Source organism: Oxyura jamaicensis, chromosome 4 (assembly GCF_011077185.1).
Source record: "Oxyura jamaicensis isolate SHBP4307 breed ruddy duck chromosome 4, BPBGC_Ojam_1.0, whole genome shotgun sequence".
Classification (NCBI taxonomy): Eukaryota; Metazoa; Chordata; class Aves; order Anseriformes; family Anatidae; genus Oxyura; species Oxyura jamaicensis.
Genome location: NC_048896.1, coordinates 15907154 through 15921623, shown reverse-complemented (window position 1 = coordinate 15921623; position 14470 = coordinate 15907154). Strand labels below are relative to the sequence as shown.

The 14470-nt window shown below is 47.9% G+C and overlaps 2 protein-coding genes across 11 annotated transcripts in view; one reads left to right on the top strand and one right to left on the bottom strand.

The window, feature by feature from the left end:
* The window catches only part of LOC118167246 (vascular endothelial growth factor receptor kdr-like), a 131886-nt gene extending 125084 nt beyond the window's left edge, over positions 1-6802 (bottom strand). The window contains exon 1 of one of the 2 annotated variants that reach the window (XM_035326531.1): positions 6490-6802. In XM_035326531.1, the coding sequence (XP_035182422.1) occupies positions 6490-6550 (61 nt within the window). In that variant the 5' untranslated portion in view covers positions 6551-6802. The remainder of the gene's footprint in view (positions 1-6489) is intronic. The other variant, XM_035326532.1, reaches the window with a different exon arrangement.
* The window catches only part of LOC118167252, a 237830-nt gene that overhangs the window by 180539 nt on the left and 42821 nt on the right, over positions 1-14470 (top strand). For 7 of the 9 annotated variants that reach the window (XR_004751048.1, XR_004751047.1, XR_004751046.1 and 4 more), the window contains one exon: positions 7240-7343. Coding sequence is in view for 1 of the 9 variants with exons in the window: in XM_035326539.1 (XP_035182430.1) it covers positions 7240-7267 (28 nt within the window). In the remaining 8 variants the exon portion in view is untranslated. Of the gene's footprint in view, positions 1-7239; positions 7480-12737; positions 12903-14470 lie in introns of those variants that run through there. The other 2 variants (XR_004751044.1, XM_035326539.1) reach the window with 2 other exon arrangements.

Here is a 14470-nt window from a genome sequence, read left to right as displayed (position 1 = left end):
TCTGGGCAATCTCTTCCAACAGCCATTTCCTGTATGGAGGCGTACTGTAATTAGGATTGCCCACAAAAAGGGTTTCCAAATGCTACTGTGTGGGCATGTGTTACAGCCCCTCGGGGAGGCAGCTTCAGGCAGCTGGAAGAACAAGTGAAGAAGCAGAGGGGAAAAACACTTTTTATAACTCCTGGAGGACACGCTGTAGTAGGCATCCGCACATTAAAGGTCTGAAACAGCAGCCCCTGCGCAACCAAACCCCAAAATTCAGGAAGTCCAGGCTCAGTATCAGCTTTCAGGATGATCCCTGTGGCTACAAAGAGCCAAAGCGAGCCCTTCCCAGTAGCAGTGAGGGAATCTAGGATCAGGACTGGGATACTAAGGAGGCTCCGTGCCCGTATCACCAGCTGCAGGCTTCTGGAGACAAGGAGGAAATTGCTTCAACTCCCAAATTATTGTATTCAGCGCTAATTTCAGCTAATGAGGTATAGGTTAATGTCAAACAGGATGAATCCCTTACAGGATAGCTGTTTGTGTGTGTGTGTTGGTGTGACATAGCCCCGTGAGTTTACCCCCAGCTATAGAGGAGTGGGCAAAGTAGCCCCATTGCTGACCTTAGGGTATCTATAAGGAAGAATTTAAGGTGTGTAATTTCTGAGCTGTGGGCTCTAAGGAAGCAAAGATTTTGACTGCGGTGTTTCAAATTCATGGAGATTTTTTAAAAAATGGAACAGGTAATGACTAGGTCAAGCTTCCTTGACCCTCAAATCAAGAACAATCCCAGAAGGACTGAAAACTCCCCTCTCTACTTCCTTGGCAATCGTGTTCCCACAGTTCAGAAAAACACAGGAAGATCTAAGGAAACCTATGTGGAAATGCAGAAGACAAAGGCAAGTGATCTGAAAATAGAAGGCTGGTCCATATATTTCCTTTACATTCTGGTCCTGAGTCCAGTTTTTGGCTGAATTTTGAAATCTCAGGGAGCATATGCTTTTGCCATTCTCAGCAGGGCACAAAGGAAAATGGGCTTGTTTGGCCTTGCATCATTTGAAGGGTTAGAAGAGGTTCTTTCCTTCTTACTCACTGATGTCTAAGATTCCTTTTCAGCGCTAAAAGCTTTGCAGCTTAGAGCCGCAATGAAAGCCCCAAACATTGGTTGCACGCACACCGTGCGCTAGCTGTGACTCCTTTTGCGTTTGTGGATACTGGGGGGGAGGCTTGAAAAAATTGCTCTTGAAAAGTTTAGTTCAGCATGAAGATTTGGTGCCTCTGCTTGCAGAAAACACAGGATTCGGCTGCAGGTCTCAGACCCTGGCTTGCCTAATCTCTGCACCAGGCACCACGTAAGGGCAAAATTCATTTTGGTACAGGAAAGAGAGACTGTGCCGACCTCTAGAGTGGAAGGGCTGAGAAATTCCTCCTGACTTTCACTAATGTAAAAATTCAAGGAATCCTGAGCCCTGAGGGGAGTTTAGGAGACATGCAGGAAAGGGGGGAGCGAGCAGGAGAGGGGTGTAGGATGTAGTGAGGACAAAAAGTATCTGCTATAAAGACAGGCTAATCCAAGGACTTGGAGATGAGGGTGTTGGGCTGCCCTATAAAACAGTTCACACACTTACTCACTATCCATAATAAAACTGTTCACAGATTTGCTCACTACCCATCAGAGTACATAGCTGTATGAAACTGGTAGCAACTGCCTAATACAAAGCTAACAACTGCACGGGGCACTGGCTCAGCTGCCCTCAATATGTGGATTCACTGCATGCATTTCCAAAGCCTTTGAAAGCAAAAAGCTGAGATCGTCCCTCCGGGGTACACGGGGCAATGCCGGTGGTGGCCACATGTGCTGCACGCCCTGCCTCGTGGCAGAGAAAAGCCCAGATTCAGCTCTGTGGAGTGGGCACGGGACTTGAGATTCTTTCCAGCTTCCTATTCCCGTTACTGGCCAGGGGATCCGGCCAGGTCACCAGATTTGCCTAGTTCAGTTCTGGACATGTGCTGATACCTGGCTTCAGGTGAGCCGGGGTTCCCCACACAAGTGGGTGCAGCACTCGGGCAGTGTGGAGTTTGCACAAAATGGGCAGCAATCAGTTTTGTTCATCACAGGCTCATGAGATCAGACTCCCTACCTTCTTCAAACCTTCCTCCTTTCTCACTTGAAGCAAATGGCTCATGGGCAAGCCTCTAAGATCTCCTATACAGAAAGCCTCACTTCACATGATTTGTTCTAATCTTGGCTTGCTCCTGGTGATTGCAAGCTCTTTGCTGCTAAAGTTCTGCTCCCTGGGGCAGCCTTCAAGCATGTGCTTATATTAAATGCCATTTCCAGATAATAACCTTGACTGGCTGATTTTGGCAGGTTCTCCTATTTTCTCTGTGGCCTTAAAAAAAGAAAAATTAAAGAAGTGCCTAACAGAGGAGATCAGCCCGCTATTGCACACATTTTATGCCCGCTTGTTTATGTAGCCAGCTTTTCTGGCCCTGTGGTGGAGCACAGCCAGGTGCTCTGCCCAAAGGTGAGAACTAGAATGCCTCGATTGGCACCCAGCAGCCTTTGTGTCCCGTCAGCCATTTGAGCTGCTTTCTGAAGGAAAACACTTGGGACACATCTATTTTGCTCCTGGCTGTCGTTTAGATATTCTGAATATCTTTTAATTGCTTCCACTCGTAATTTCCCATCCCAGTGACATCAGGCTGGTGTAGAGAAAAAAAGGAAAGGTGGAGCAAGGGAGATGAGAGGAACTAAGCACAAGAACTTCAGCAGGGCTGCTAAGCTTCAGTGTCCTTCTCGTACTCTCTGTGAAAGTCAAAGGCTGCCTCCTGGAAATTTCCTGTGTAGTTTTAAAAAACGCAGGTTGCTGCCGCTGCCCCAAAACTGTTTTGCAGTGTAAGCTGAAAGCAGCTCCTCTGTTCATCCTGTTCTTTGCTGATGATCAAGTGACCCTTGCTGCATATGCTTTGCAAATGTCTTTGGAAGCAAAAGGCATGTTTCATCTCCGAGTGTACGCAGCATAAGGCAGATTTTCACCCTCCTTCAAACCGTGCTGGCAGTTTGGAAGACAAACTTACCAAAAAGGCAGATCACGTACCACTGACTGTACCTAAGAAATCTCCCGTGCTCGTTGGAAACCTTTTGCAATAAGGTAACCTGCCGGCAATACACGTACTGTATGTACAGCCCGGCTCGATGTAATACTTCAGACTGAGCTGGGTTGAACAAATACTTCATGTTACAGCGAGCAATTCAGAGACCGTACAGAAGGAACGGAGACAACTCAAATGTACACTGTTGCTCTTATTTCGATCCATGTGTGTTGGCAGACCAAAGGGGAAATGTGTGCAGATAAATATTTTCGAAATTTTAAAAGAAGATATGTTAAGTTCTTGTAACAGAAACCTTCAACAAACAATCTGGTTTGTATTCTCAGTATTCTTTTGGGTATGATGCTGGTTTTTAGAAGCTCGGGGAGTATTCAGAAATACTTTGCATTTTTTTCCTTGCCTTAAATAGATGAATTAGTGTAAGAGATTTCCAGTTGGTTTTGAAAGTGGCAGCTTCAGGCAGAGAAGCTCATATATCACAATCTTATAAAAAGTCTCCTTTGCTTTTTATAACATTTTCCCACAGTAAAGCAAATGTTTAGAAATAACACCAATTAAGAGACACATTTTTGGTTTACTAGAACCGATCAACAGCCCATATTGTCGGCTATCCAATCCTCCACTTCCCAGCACTGGCTGCCTCAGAGGAAGGCAGAAGCACACCCCGAATGCCTTCGCAACAGTGCACCGCCGGCTCTGCAGTCCTGGCTACATGCAGTGGGCACCCTTCCTGGAAAGCTGGCAGGGTTCTGAGCTCCCGAAGCTTTTGATTAACTCTTGACATGTGGCGCATTTGAAATGCATCTGTTAGTAAGCTAAATTGCCTTTCCGGGTATATTTGTAGGCCTGTTTGTAGAAGAAGTTGCAAAATGAAACAAATAAAAACGTTAAACTCCAAACTTGCTTCAAAGGGATCAGGCAGGACCTGATTTTAATTCTTGAATCTTGTTAGTTTTCCAGTGTTACGTCATTGAAATTACCGTGTTTATTCCAATACCGGAAAAGTTATTTGGAAAGCGTATATATTAAAAACTTTTTGATAATATCAAAGGGCGAAAGACACTACAGAAGGTATTGCCAACATCAATAATCCTTTTTAGATTTTTTTAATGGCCTACCTGAAACTTGTGCCAGCTGTTGGCATCTCCACAACTATTATTACTATGTAAAAAGTTTTTAGCAGAAATCCCCTAACTAGTACAAGAAAGAGTTTGAAATAAGCTCTGTAATAAACGAAAAGAAAGTGGATATTTCATGACACCTGTAGAACTGTCTTAGGAAATTTAAAGACACATAAAATGTTTTGAAGCTACGTTTTAAGATGAGGCAGGATTTTCTTGGGGTGAAGTTTGCATGGTCTCTTCTCCCTGCTAAACACAGACATGGAGCGAATGATCCTCCTTGCACAGGAGTTCTCTGAAGGAGACCACCCATTGATCCGGATCAATTTTACGGCTACAGACAACTTCTGTCCTCTGGTATTCCTGGCCCACATAGGTGATCTGCTGAGCTGCAAAGCAGGATATAACAACACAGCGGCTGCAACCACTGATACAGAAGGAGAGGGCACTCCAGCTCCCTTGCTGAGGTTTGGTAAGGGCCGCCAGCATTCCCTTTCTCTTGGGCGCCTGGGAAGTCCTGACCAGGGAGGTGCCCCTGGGGCTGGGCACCTGCACTGCCCTCACTCAGCACCTCGGGGACGTCTTTCACCCTTGCCAAATCTTCTGTCTGCCTTGCAGATGTTTGGGTTTGAATCAGATTCAAGTTCTTCAGCATAACTCTGCCTAACTTTGACCAGAAAGATCCCAGAGAAGGCTTAACCTACAGCCCGCAGGACAGATCCCTGCCTCTTGTCCCCTGGGAGGTCAAACAAAGTTTGATTAAATTCACCGCTGGAGATGAACTTTGAGGGACAGGTTACTGAGGAGTTAATACCTCACTAACATCAGTGCTATCCAGAATCCTCCAACTTCCTGGCCCTGTTTCAGTTTGGCTTCCAGCCTAATTAGGGCACACAGACACTGTGCTAACAGATTCTTTTCCTAATGATGGGCAAAGGTCTGACAGCCATAATGCTGCTTCCAAATCCATCATCAGCCTTTGCCTACATGGACAGGTAGCGATGTGCCTGTCTTCCTTTCCTTGCCACTGGATGCAGACATTGCCTCCTCTCTGCCTGGCACTGATGAGAAGGTGAGCCTGGACCAATTTACAAAGTTATTAGCACCAAAAGTGCCAGGAAAGCAGTGCTGGTAAGGGAAGAACCAAGGCAGCACTGCTGTGTGGGTACCACCTCTAGCCAGCCTTTTCACCCAGCCACTTGGGTCCCACTGCACCGTGCTCCACTTCAGGAACCCTTGCGGCAAGACATGCTTTCTCCCTTCTGCCGAACACTTGTTCTCATCTCCCTGCGATCCACAGAAGTCTGTGGGGCTTTATGCCTTTGTGAAACTCCAGGTTGGGTTTCTGCTAATGCACCTTCTATGGGCAGCTCTTCCAGCCTGTGCGTTAACTGCCAATTAACACACACGTGTCAGCCAGGTGGAGCAATTACAGGACCCCCAGAGGGACACACGGGCTCCCTGTTCCCCACCGGTGCACCTCGGGGTGCAGGTCCTGGTGTCCTATGTGGCATGGGACCACGGCACCAGCCTTACCGGGGCACTCGGACCAAGGGTCACCACAGTGCCAGCCACAGAGGGCTCTTTGGCCTGCACCATTTGTGGTGGCTTTTTTTATTTTCAGGAAAAGCTGGTCAGGCAGTTTGCAGCATGAACTGTTTATTGTGCAGGGAGCTGTGGGGAAGATGCTGTAGGGGATATGTGAAATGCACTGGGCTAGCACCGTGCAGCCAGCCTGGGGGCGTTTCTGCAGAAGGAACGCATCTCTGAGTGGAGCCAAGAAAACCAAGGATGCTTCAGTGTGTCCACCTCATAAAACTAAACCACAAAAGGCTTGCAACATGCTAAGCGTACAGTGAAACCCATCCACCACCCAACAAAACTGACGGAGAACTGCCTTCAGAAGCAACTCCCCGCTACCTAGCACCTCACCTCCCTCACCCAACACGTGCCAACGAAGTAACTTCACGCAGCACTGCCGAAATGCCAAACCCTCTGGGTTACCCCTGGGCTCCCCAACCCCCACAGGGATCCCCCCAAAACCCCACAGCCCCCTCCCCTAAGCCCCACAGGGACCCCCCCCAACCCCACCGGGACCCCCCAGCTCCCCTCAGGGGAGCCGCGCAGCGCCCCGTGCGCGCTCCCCGGGAGACCCCGCGGCGCCCCCTGGCGCCCGCCCGCCCGCTCCCTGAGGCGGCGCCGGGTGCCGCCGGCCCCGGCCGCGTCCCGGACCTCTCCGGCGGGGCTCGGCCCGGGGACGGGGGGCTCTTACCGGGCGTCAGCAGCAGCAGCAGGGCGCAGGCGGCCGTGGCGGCGCTGGGCCGGGGGGCCATGGCCGGGCGGAGAGCTTGGCCGGAGCGGGACGGGAGGGGCAGAGCGCGGCGGGCAGCGAGTTGCCGCTGCCGGTCACCGCCTCATCCTGGCGCCGCGGGGCTGGTTGTCCGTCCTTTCTTCTCGAGGTGCAGGTTTTAAAGTTTGTTCGTTTGTTTTAAATCCGGGATAACTTTATTCCTCGTTTTGTTGTTTGTTTGTTTGTTTTCCCCGGTTTTCTAATTCAGGGGGTGGGGGGCGGTTGCGGCGCGGAGTAACGCAAGGGGTTACAAAGCTGAGCAAAACCCCCGAAAACTTGGACAAAAAAAAAAAAAAAAAAAAAAAACCAACAAAATAATAATAAAGTTTCCTGCGGCCGGCGAGCTCGCTGCTGCCGAGGTCTCCTCTGCCTGGAGCTGGGGCTGAGGCGGCCGCCGGGATGGGGGCGCAGGTGCGGCGGGGCCGAGCCCCTTGTCCCGTCCTGTCACCTGCGGGGGGACACCCCGAGGGGCTCGGGCATGGCCGCAGCCCGCCCAAGGGCTTCTTCTCCTCCTTTTTCCCCCACCCCTCCGGGTCCGGTTTGCCTTCGCTGGGAAGTTTGATGCGAGCCCGGGATTCTTTATAGGGACAGGAAAAAAAAAAAAAAAAGAGGAAGGAGAGACGTCACCAGGCGAGGGGACTTCACTCTCTCTCTCTCCCTGTCATTTCACAGAGCTCCTGGATTTCCTGTTGCTGCTTGAGATGGGGCAAAGGAACGAGCCGAGCTGTGCCCCGCTGCCTCCCTGCCCTGCAGAGCTGGAGCTGCGCTAGCATCAGGTGGCAACATCCCCCCCAGGCCTGCCCCCGCTTCCCTTGAAAGGCAGAAGGGTGCCCGAGGTGCCAGCATCCCCTCCCGGCACAGGGAGCACAGGGTAATACTGTCGAGAAGCGCTGGAGCACTCTCTTTACTCCCTTTCCCTGGTTATTGTGCAGTTTGGGTTCTCCCCGTGCCGCTCCGTGTGTCTGTCCTGCTGGAGTGCCACCCCTGTGCTCCCTGCCCCGCTGCCTGCATGTTGCAGCAGCCGCTGCTAGCGCACCCCATGCACTTGGGGCACAGAGAAAGTTTCTCATTTGAGTAGGACATTCTGGGCAGCTCTAATTTTGTTAATATTTACACAACTCAGCTGCCTCCATAATCTCTCATGGGTTTCTCGTAACAGCTGCTTCTGTGTCACCCAAGAATTGTCTCCAGGCATTTGGGTGTAGACAGATCCACCCACGTGTTGAGCTTTCCAGCCCATCCATGTGCCTTTGCTCTTGCCATGCCAGGCAGGACAAGCAGGGGCGAGCGCTCCTTCAGCATGGTTCTGGCAGGGGACTCGCAGATGCTTCCCCTTTCACCTCTGCCCCAGGACAACAGAGTCCTTTCCTGCTCCAGTGCTGCTGCTTTAGCCCCAGGTGCCTCCTGGGCTGGTGCACCTGCAGCCGCGAGGGTCAGAAGCTGTGCTGAGCTGGTGCCAGGTGTCCTGGGAGATGTCCCTGCTCATAAAAAGAGTGCTTCTGGAAATGCAGCCGGCACTCAGGTGACAGGAGGGAGCTGTTCTGTGCTATCGTTAAATGCACGTCCCAGTTACATGGCTTTTTACATACACAAACCACTACACTCTGCTGACAGTGAGAGCGTGGTGGAAGCTCTTCAGCTACCCACACAGACTGTCACTCCCAGTAATGCCACAAATGAGACGCTGGGGTTAAATGACCTATTACAGTAAAGCACTGTCAATCTCCATAGCTAAATGGGGGTGTGGGGGGGATTGTTTGGAGTTTTTGTTACTCTAGCTCAGTTTCTTTCCAAAAGAAGAGAAAAATAGCAGGTGTATTAGACCTTATACTGCATGTATATCATGGGTTTTAATGAAACTGAACTGCAATCAGGATACTATGAAGTATGGGCCAACGACCTGTCATGTTTTGACAAATGCTGTACTCTAGTGTACTTTTGCTCATTATAATATCATTATAATACCAAAACACACCTCCATCCCAAAAGCTACCTGCCTCCAAGGTGCGACCACCCCTCACCGAGCACATGCTCTGAATTTCTCGGAGCCTATTCCTTTAAACAGAGATGGGAAAACTTTTCACCAATCGTAACTAAGATATGCTTGGCTAGAATCACTCAAGCTCCACCTAAAAGATAGAAAATAATAAAATTGGCCTAAGAGAGAGTGGATGTTAGGGAAGATACCATTGTTAGGGAAGATACCACTGTCAAGGGAGATACCATCACGAGGGAATACACCATCCCGAGGACCTCCTGACCCCTGGGATCAGTCGACGGGCTGAGCCTCTCTTCTCCCCCCCATTGGGACGCCTTTGGGTGAGAGTTGAACACTTGGTTATGCTGTGTGTCTCCGCGGAAACTTAGAAATCTCTATAGAGTCTTTGTGCCTTTTAACGCGTTAATTTCCAGGCTGCACACCTGTGTATTTCATGCACACTAGCTTGCTTTTGCAGACAGCAAATTACTGCCGGCAATCCAAAGAACCTGTGTGCCTGTTGCTGTAATAAATTGCACTTAACTGTGTTGTTCCCAGCCGTGATAGTTCTCATTGAACGCGACTAGAGTGAGGGCGGTTATATGTTATTGGTGAATCCGTGACCGTGGTAGTTCAGTGCTCCCAATCCAACCAGACCCACATCGGTTAATGCGTTCTTGGGAATCTGTGACTGTGATAGTTCAGTACCCTGAATCCGACCGGACCCGCAACGGTTAATTGGCTGCACCCCTTAACGTGACAGAGAAATTGGTGTAGTCGGCAGGACTGCTACGGGTAAACTGCTGCAAAAATGCAAATGTTTCCCTTCCCAGGTGGGGAAGGAGTGGGCCCAAAAATTTTGGAAAAATCAAGAGAAAGTGGTGGAAAGTATTGAGCAGTGTCAGGCTTCACAAAAGATCAGACAACGGAAGGGTAAAGGTGTGATTTGTGCTGTGTTAGATGCCTGTTTGTCTTGTGCTCAGGAAGCTAAGGAGAATAATCATCTTAAACAATTGCTGGAGAGGTTTAGTCATCTGTTAAATAGAACACAGCCGTCTGCTCCGGTTAAGCAGGATCGTAGATTGATGCATAGCGCAGACCCTGCAAGCTGGGGTGGTGATTTTTGGTTTGACAGTGATGATGATGTCAAAGAGATCGCTGATTCCGAACCTCAGTTGATTTCCTTGAGACCTTTGGTTAAAATTGAGACTACCATTGATGATGATGATGAAATCTGCACTACTGTGCAAGCAATTTCATGGTCACCAGCAGAGTTGGTTAAAATACAGGAAAAGTTCTCAAGGCGCTCAGGAGAATTGGAATTTGATTACATGTGGCGAGTTTTTCTTGAAGTTTCTCTTGACATCAAATTATGGTGAGTGAGGAAGAGGAAGGAGGCTTTTGGAGACCTGGAGTATTTTTAACCACCACACCAGGAGACCGTAATTCCTCTATAACTCTATAACTCTATAGCACGGGCTGCATACTGGGCAGGTGGTGTAGATCCCCAGGAGAGAGGGGAACCACTGGAAATTAGAGCCACAAGCTATTCTGACCTGGCAGTAGCAGTACAGAAAGCAGCGTGCATTCAGGCGATAGATGAAAGAGATGAATTCAGGAAATCCCCGATGTTAGCTCCTATTGACCCAGCTCGATTAACCCCTCTCATCCGTGGACTCCCTGACTGGCCCTAGCTTTGGGTGCACCCCGACCATTCTTGCGTGGTGCCTCTATGGAGGACCTCTGTACATTCGTCCAATTTCTGGGTAAGAAAAACATTCCAGCTGGGGAGAATTGCCTAACCGGAAAGCCTCCATCCCGCAAAGAAACTGCAACTTCTGCACTGAGCCCAACTGAGGAGGCAGAAACTCAGCAAAAAAAACCTCCTATCCCTGGGAAGGGCAGTGAGCCACCCTGCTCGGCAGGTATTAGCAGTTCAATGGCTCTCTGATGAACACTCTGACCCTATCATTGCCATTCCCATTGGACCCTCAAAAATATTGGTAAATTTTCTTATTGACACCGGGACCCAAATGTCAGTAATTACCCATGAGACAGCACAAACCCCGGGCGTAACACCTGAACGACGCAGGGTTAAATTCACGGGAATTGATGGTGTAGAAAAACAATGCCCCACCGCAAAAATTTCACTCTGGCTGCCAGAGGAACAAAAATTAACCAGAGCAGAAGTATTAGTTGGTGCTGCGTATACTATTTTAGGATGTGACGTACTGCGTGGCCGTATGTGGAAACTCCCTGATGGAACTGCGTGGAGTTGAAAGGCATTATTAAAAGGACTCATGCACCTTACAATTCACCGGTGTGGCTGGTAAAGAACCCAACCAGGCAATGGCATTTTACAGTGGATTACAGACAGTTAAATGCTAACACCACACCTTTGACTGCTGCGGTTCCAAACATGGCAGAGATAGTGAAAGCCTTCTGTGCACCTAACAGTAGCAATGGTGCTAACTGCTCCCAAATATCCCTGCACGTGGGAAGTCAAAGATTGCTATTTGACCCTCTTTCTAACCCTGCCAGTTGAATACAACCGAGCCTATTTTATTTTCTTTTGTGTTCACAGGAATCCTGAGTGAACTGCATGGGGGCAGCTGGAGAATCGCAAACCAACAGTTTGGATTAATAATGCTATGTTTTACCCTGACCTTGATGCAATTACTGGCCTTAAAGGAAACTTAGCTGCTGTGGTTGTGCATGGAGCTGAGGTGTTTCACCGTGACATCTAACCATGCATTGTTACAGTATAGGACGGGCCCTAGGACTTCTCAAAACAAAAAGGACCTAAATCTCTCTACTTTAGTTCTACATGGAAACGATTTTTTTTTCCAAAGATGAATGGAGTTGGAATGATTCTCTAAGAATGGCTGAACTGCAAGACTGTCTTTTGGGGTTACAGAGGCACAGAATTATCAGTACAAAAAAGAATATACCAATTGGGCCTTACGGTAATCTGACTCCTTCCATCTTCAGCACAGGTCCTTTTATAATTAAAAATGTGGGACAAGAAGTTCTCTTTAACCCTAACTGGTCTCTAAAAAGGGTAGATGCAACTGGGTTACTGGGAACAGGATTAGGTATATTAAATAACTGCTACTACAGAAGACCTAAGGAAATTGGAATGACATTTTACCCTATTGGGAACAAACTGAAGAATAGTAAATGCCCTTGGAAAAACTCAAGGCAAACCTCCCTTGCCTTGAGCTGCATCCAAACCAGTTAATGCTAATTTTCCTATCAGTGCCCCGATCATCCTTAAGATGACAAGCGCATTTTCTCTGCATAAAATTATTTTTTAGAATGCAGTTTTCTCCAGATCTGTGTTGCAGTAATGGACTTTTAAATAGTTATGGATAATAGTAAAGACGAATCATGTATGAAGCTTAAGTAAAGAACAGAAATTCTAGCTTAGTTAAAGAACTGAACTGTATTTTATTTAAAGAGAGGTGTTTAAGAATTCGTCTGAGGCTACTGAACAACTGCTAACAAATTATGTTTTGTTTATGTCATGCCCCAGATAGTCTTTTATTTGTTGATAAACTTAACTGACCTTTTAATGGAGACCAAATCCCTGTAGTATGTAGTTTCACAAGTAATTCAGTGTGAGAACCTGGCCAAATGATCCTGGGAATTATTTTTATTTTTTTTCCCCTCAAAATATGCAAAGCCAAAAAACAACAACAACAAAGAGGCTGTAAGTACCACAGGTTTTGTTCATGAGCATCCTCGTATGCCTATAGCAACCCTAACCATAGCAGACTTCCCTAACACAACAGCACATTCCATTTCTACAGATGGAAAAAGCAATTTGCTAACTGGGCTAGAACCTCTTAATAATAGTACAACTTGTTTTGCCGTGACAGTTATTCCATCTGAGGAGCGCAAAGCTCCTTACTAGTACTAACAAATGTCTTTGCCTCACAATACTCATGGGAATTGAAGCAGGGCTAGAAAAGGTCATTTCACTCCCTAATTAAATGCTTTTACCTTTGCAAAGGCACCTGGCAACTGTATCGGTGTGGTCATAAATAAATAAAATAATAGTAACAAGGAAGTGAAGATATGTCTGGTGGAAATACTAGGCAACAGGGATGGAAAGCAATAACCTGTAAGAGTTTGGCCAGAATATCGGAGCTATGGCCCCGTGCATCATGACGCGCTGTGTGTTTTATAGGGCTGAGGCAGCCTGTGAGAAACTTGCACTGACGTGAGGCTCTGACCATGCAGCTTGCTTGGCCATCCCTTGGAGGATCGTCTGTCCGTGGATGGCATTGACCTCTACATGAAGTGCCTTTTGTAGAGGCACTTTGAGGCAAAGACAGCCTTTCCTATCAGCTTGAGGGCAACAATCCCAACCAGAGGCTTGTTCTGCAAAACAGATGCATTCTCCAAAGCAGCTCTTGCCCTTTCTGTTGGAGAGAGCTGATAGTCACAGCACTAGTGATAGTCACTGCACTAGTGAGTGCTGGCTTGGGCTTCCAGAGCCGCGTTTTGTTATGTGCCAACAGAAAGAGAAGCAAGCAGAACATGCCAGTGAACTTAAAGACATTTTTCTGTGCTTGTGGTCTTTGGTAGGTGAGGAGAAGGGTTGTGACTGCCTTCAAGGACTGTGAGTTGGCAGGCCCATGGATTTTCATTTCAGTGTGCCGTATCAGGGAGTTCTGTATCATTTCCTAAGAGGACTTAGAGTCTTTTTTGGATGTATGGCTTACCATGCCCTGTAAATCTAAGCACACAGACGAGGTGGTGGAAATAGACAGGACATTACAAGTGTGCCTTGCACTTGGCTGCGTCGTGCTGGGGTAAAACAGTGCATGAATTCATCCGCGTATTTGATGGGAGCAGAGGGTGCTTTGGAGGCATATGCTGACCTCCAGGACAGGCATGGAGCTGCCTACATATGGGTCCCTAAGCCAGTTAACCGGGTACATTGCCCATCCCCAGTCCCACCTCATCCCTCGCACAGATGAGAAGCTGTGCCAGCAGTAGCTGCCTTAATCTCGAGGAGAGCTACGAGGCCGTCGCTGGGTGTGCCTCTCTCCACAGTCTGGTCAGGCTGTCTTTATTTGCACACATCCTGTAGTCCCTTGGGGATCTAAAGACAAGTTAACATTGGCAGTCTATGCGCAAACAGGGTGGGGAACTTTTTGATGAAAATATTTTTCATTGGAAAATGGCATGTTATCAAAACAGAAACCTTCTGTGGGAAGACTCAGCTTAGAATTACTTCTGCTTGGGATGCAGTTGCTGGGAGAGGAAGCGCCGTCCCAGCCTCGCGTCCTACTTTGTGATGTTTTGTGTGCAAGGTCTGATTTAAAGACTCTAGCCTGAATTAGGCTAAATCACCTTTACTGTGATTTCTCATGTTTTGTAGGAGTCCTCTGTTCAACAAGTCCATTGACCGCCCTTGGGCGCTGCGTTCGGCTTCTTACAGACACATTTTCCTACTCCTTCCTTTGTTTTGGAAACAAAGGAAGAAAAGGCTTCATGCAAACCCCATTTGGCTCAAACACAGAATGGGGACAAAATGTTTCTCTAGCTGGGAAAAACATTTCCTGCACAGCTTTGTTCAAATACATGGTAGCACATAAGCAATTAGAAGCCTGATAGCAAGAGGTGTGGGGCCAGCAGAGCCATGGGCATGTTTCTCATGACTTGGTGCTCCTCTGTGGGATGGCAGCTTCAGAGGGGCTGGGCAGGAGCACATACAGTCCTTAACAGAGCTTCAGTTCACCTTTCTCTTTCGTACATAAAGGGAAAAGCAGCCAAAGAAGGGTTTAATGAATCATCCAAAGCCACAAAGCAAAGCTGGAAGAGGCCTGTCCATCACTTTAACAGCAACAACAAAGCAAAAGGATAAATAATGTACTCCAAGCAATCATATTTTTGTTTAAAAACTGTCAAGAA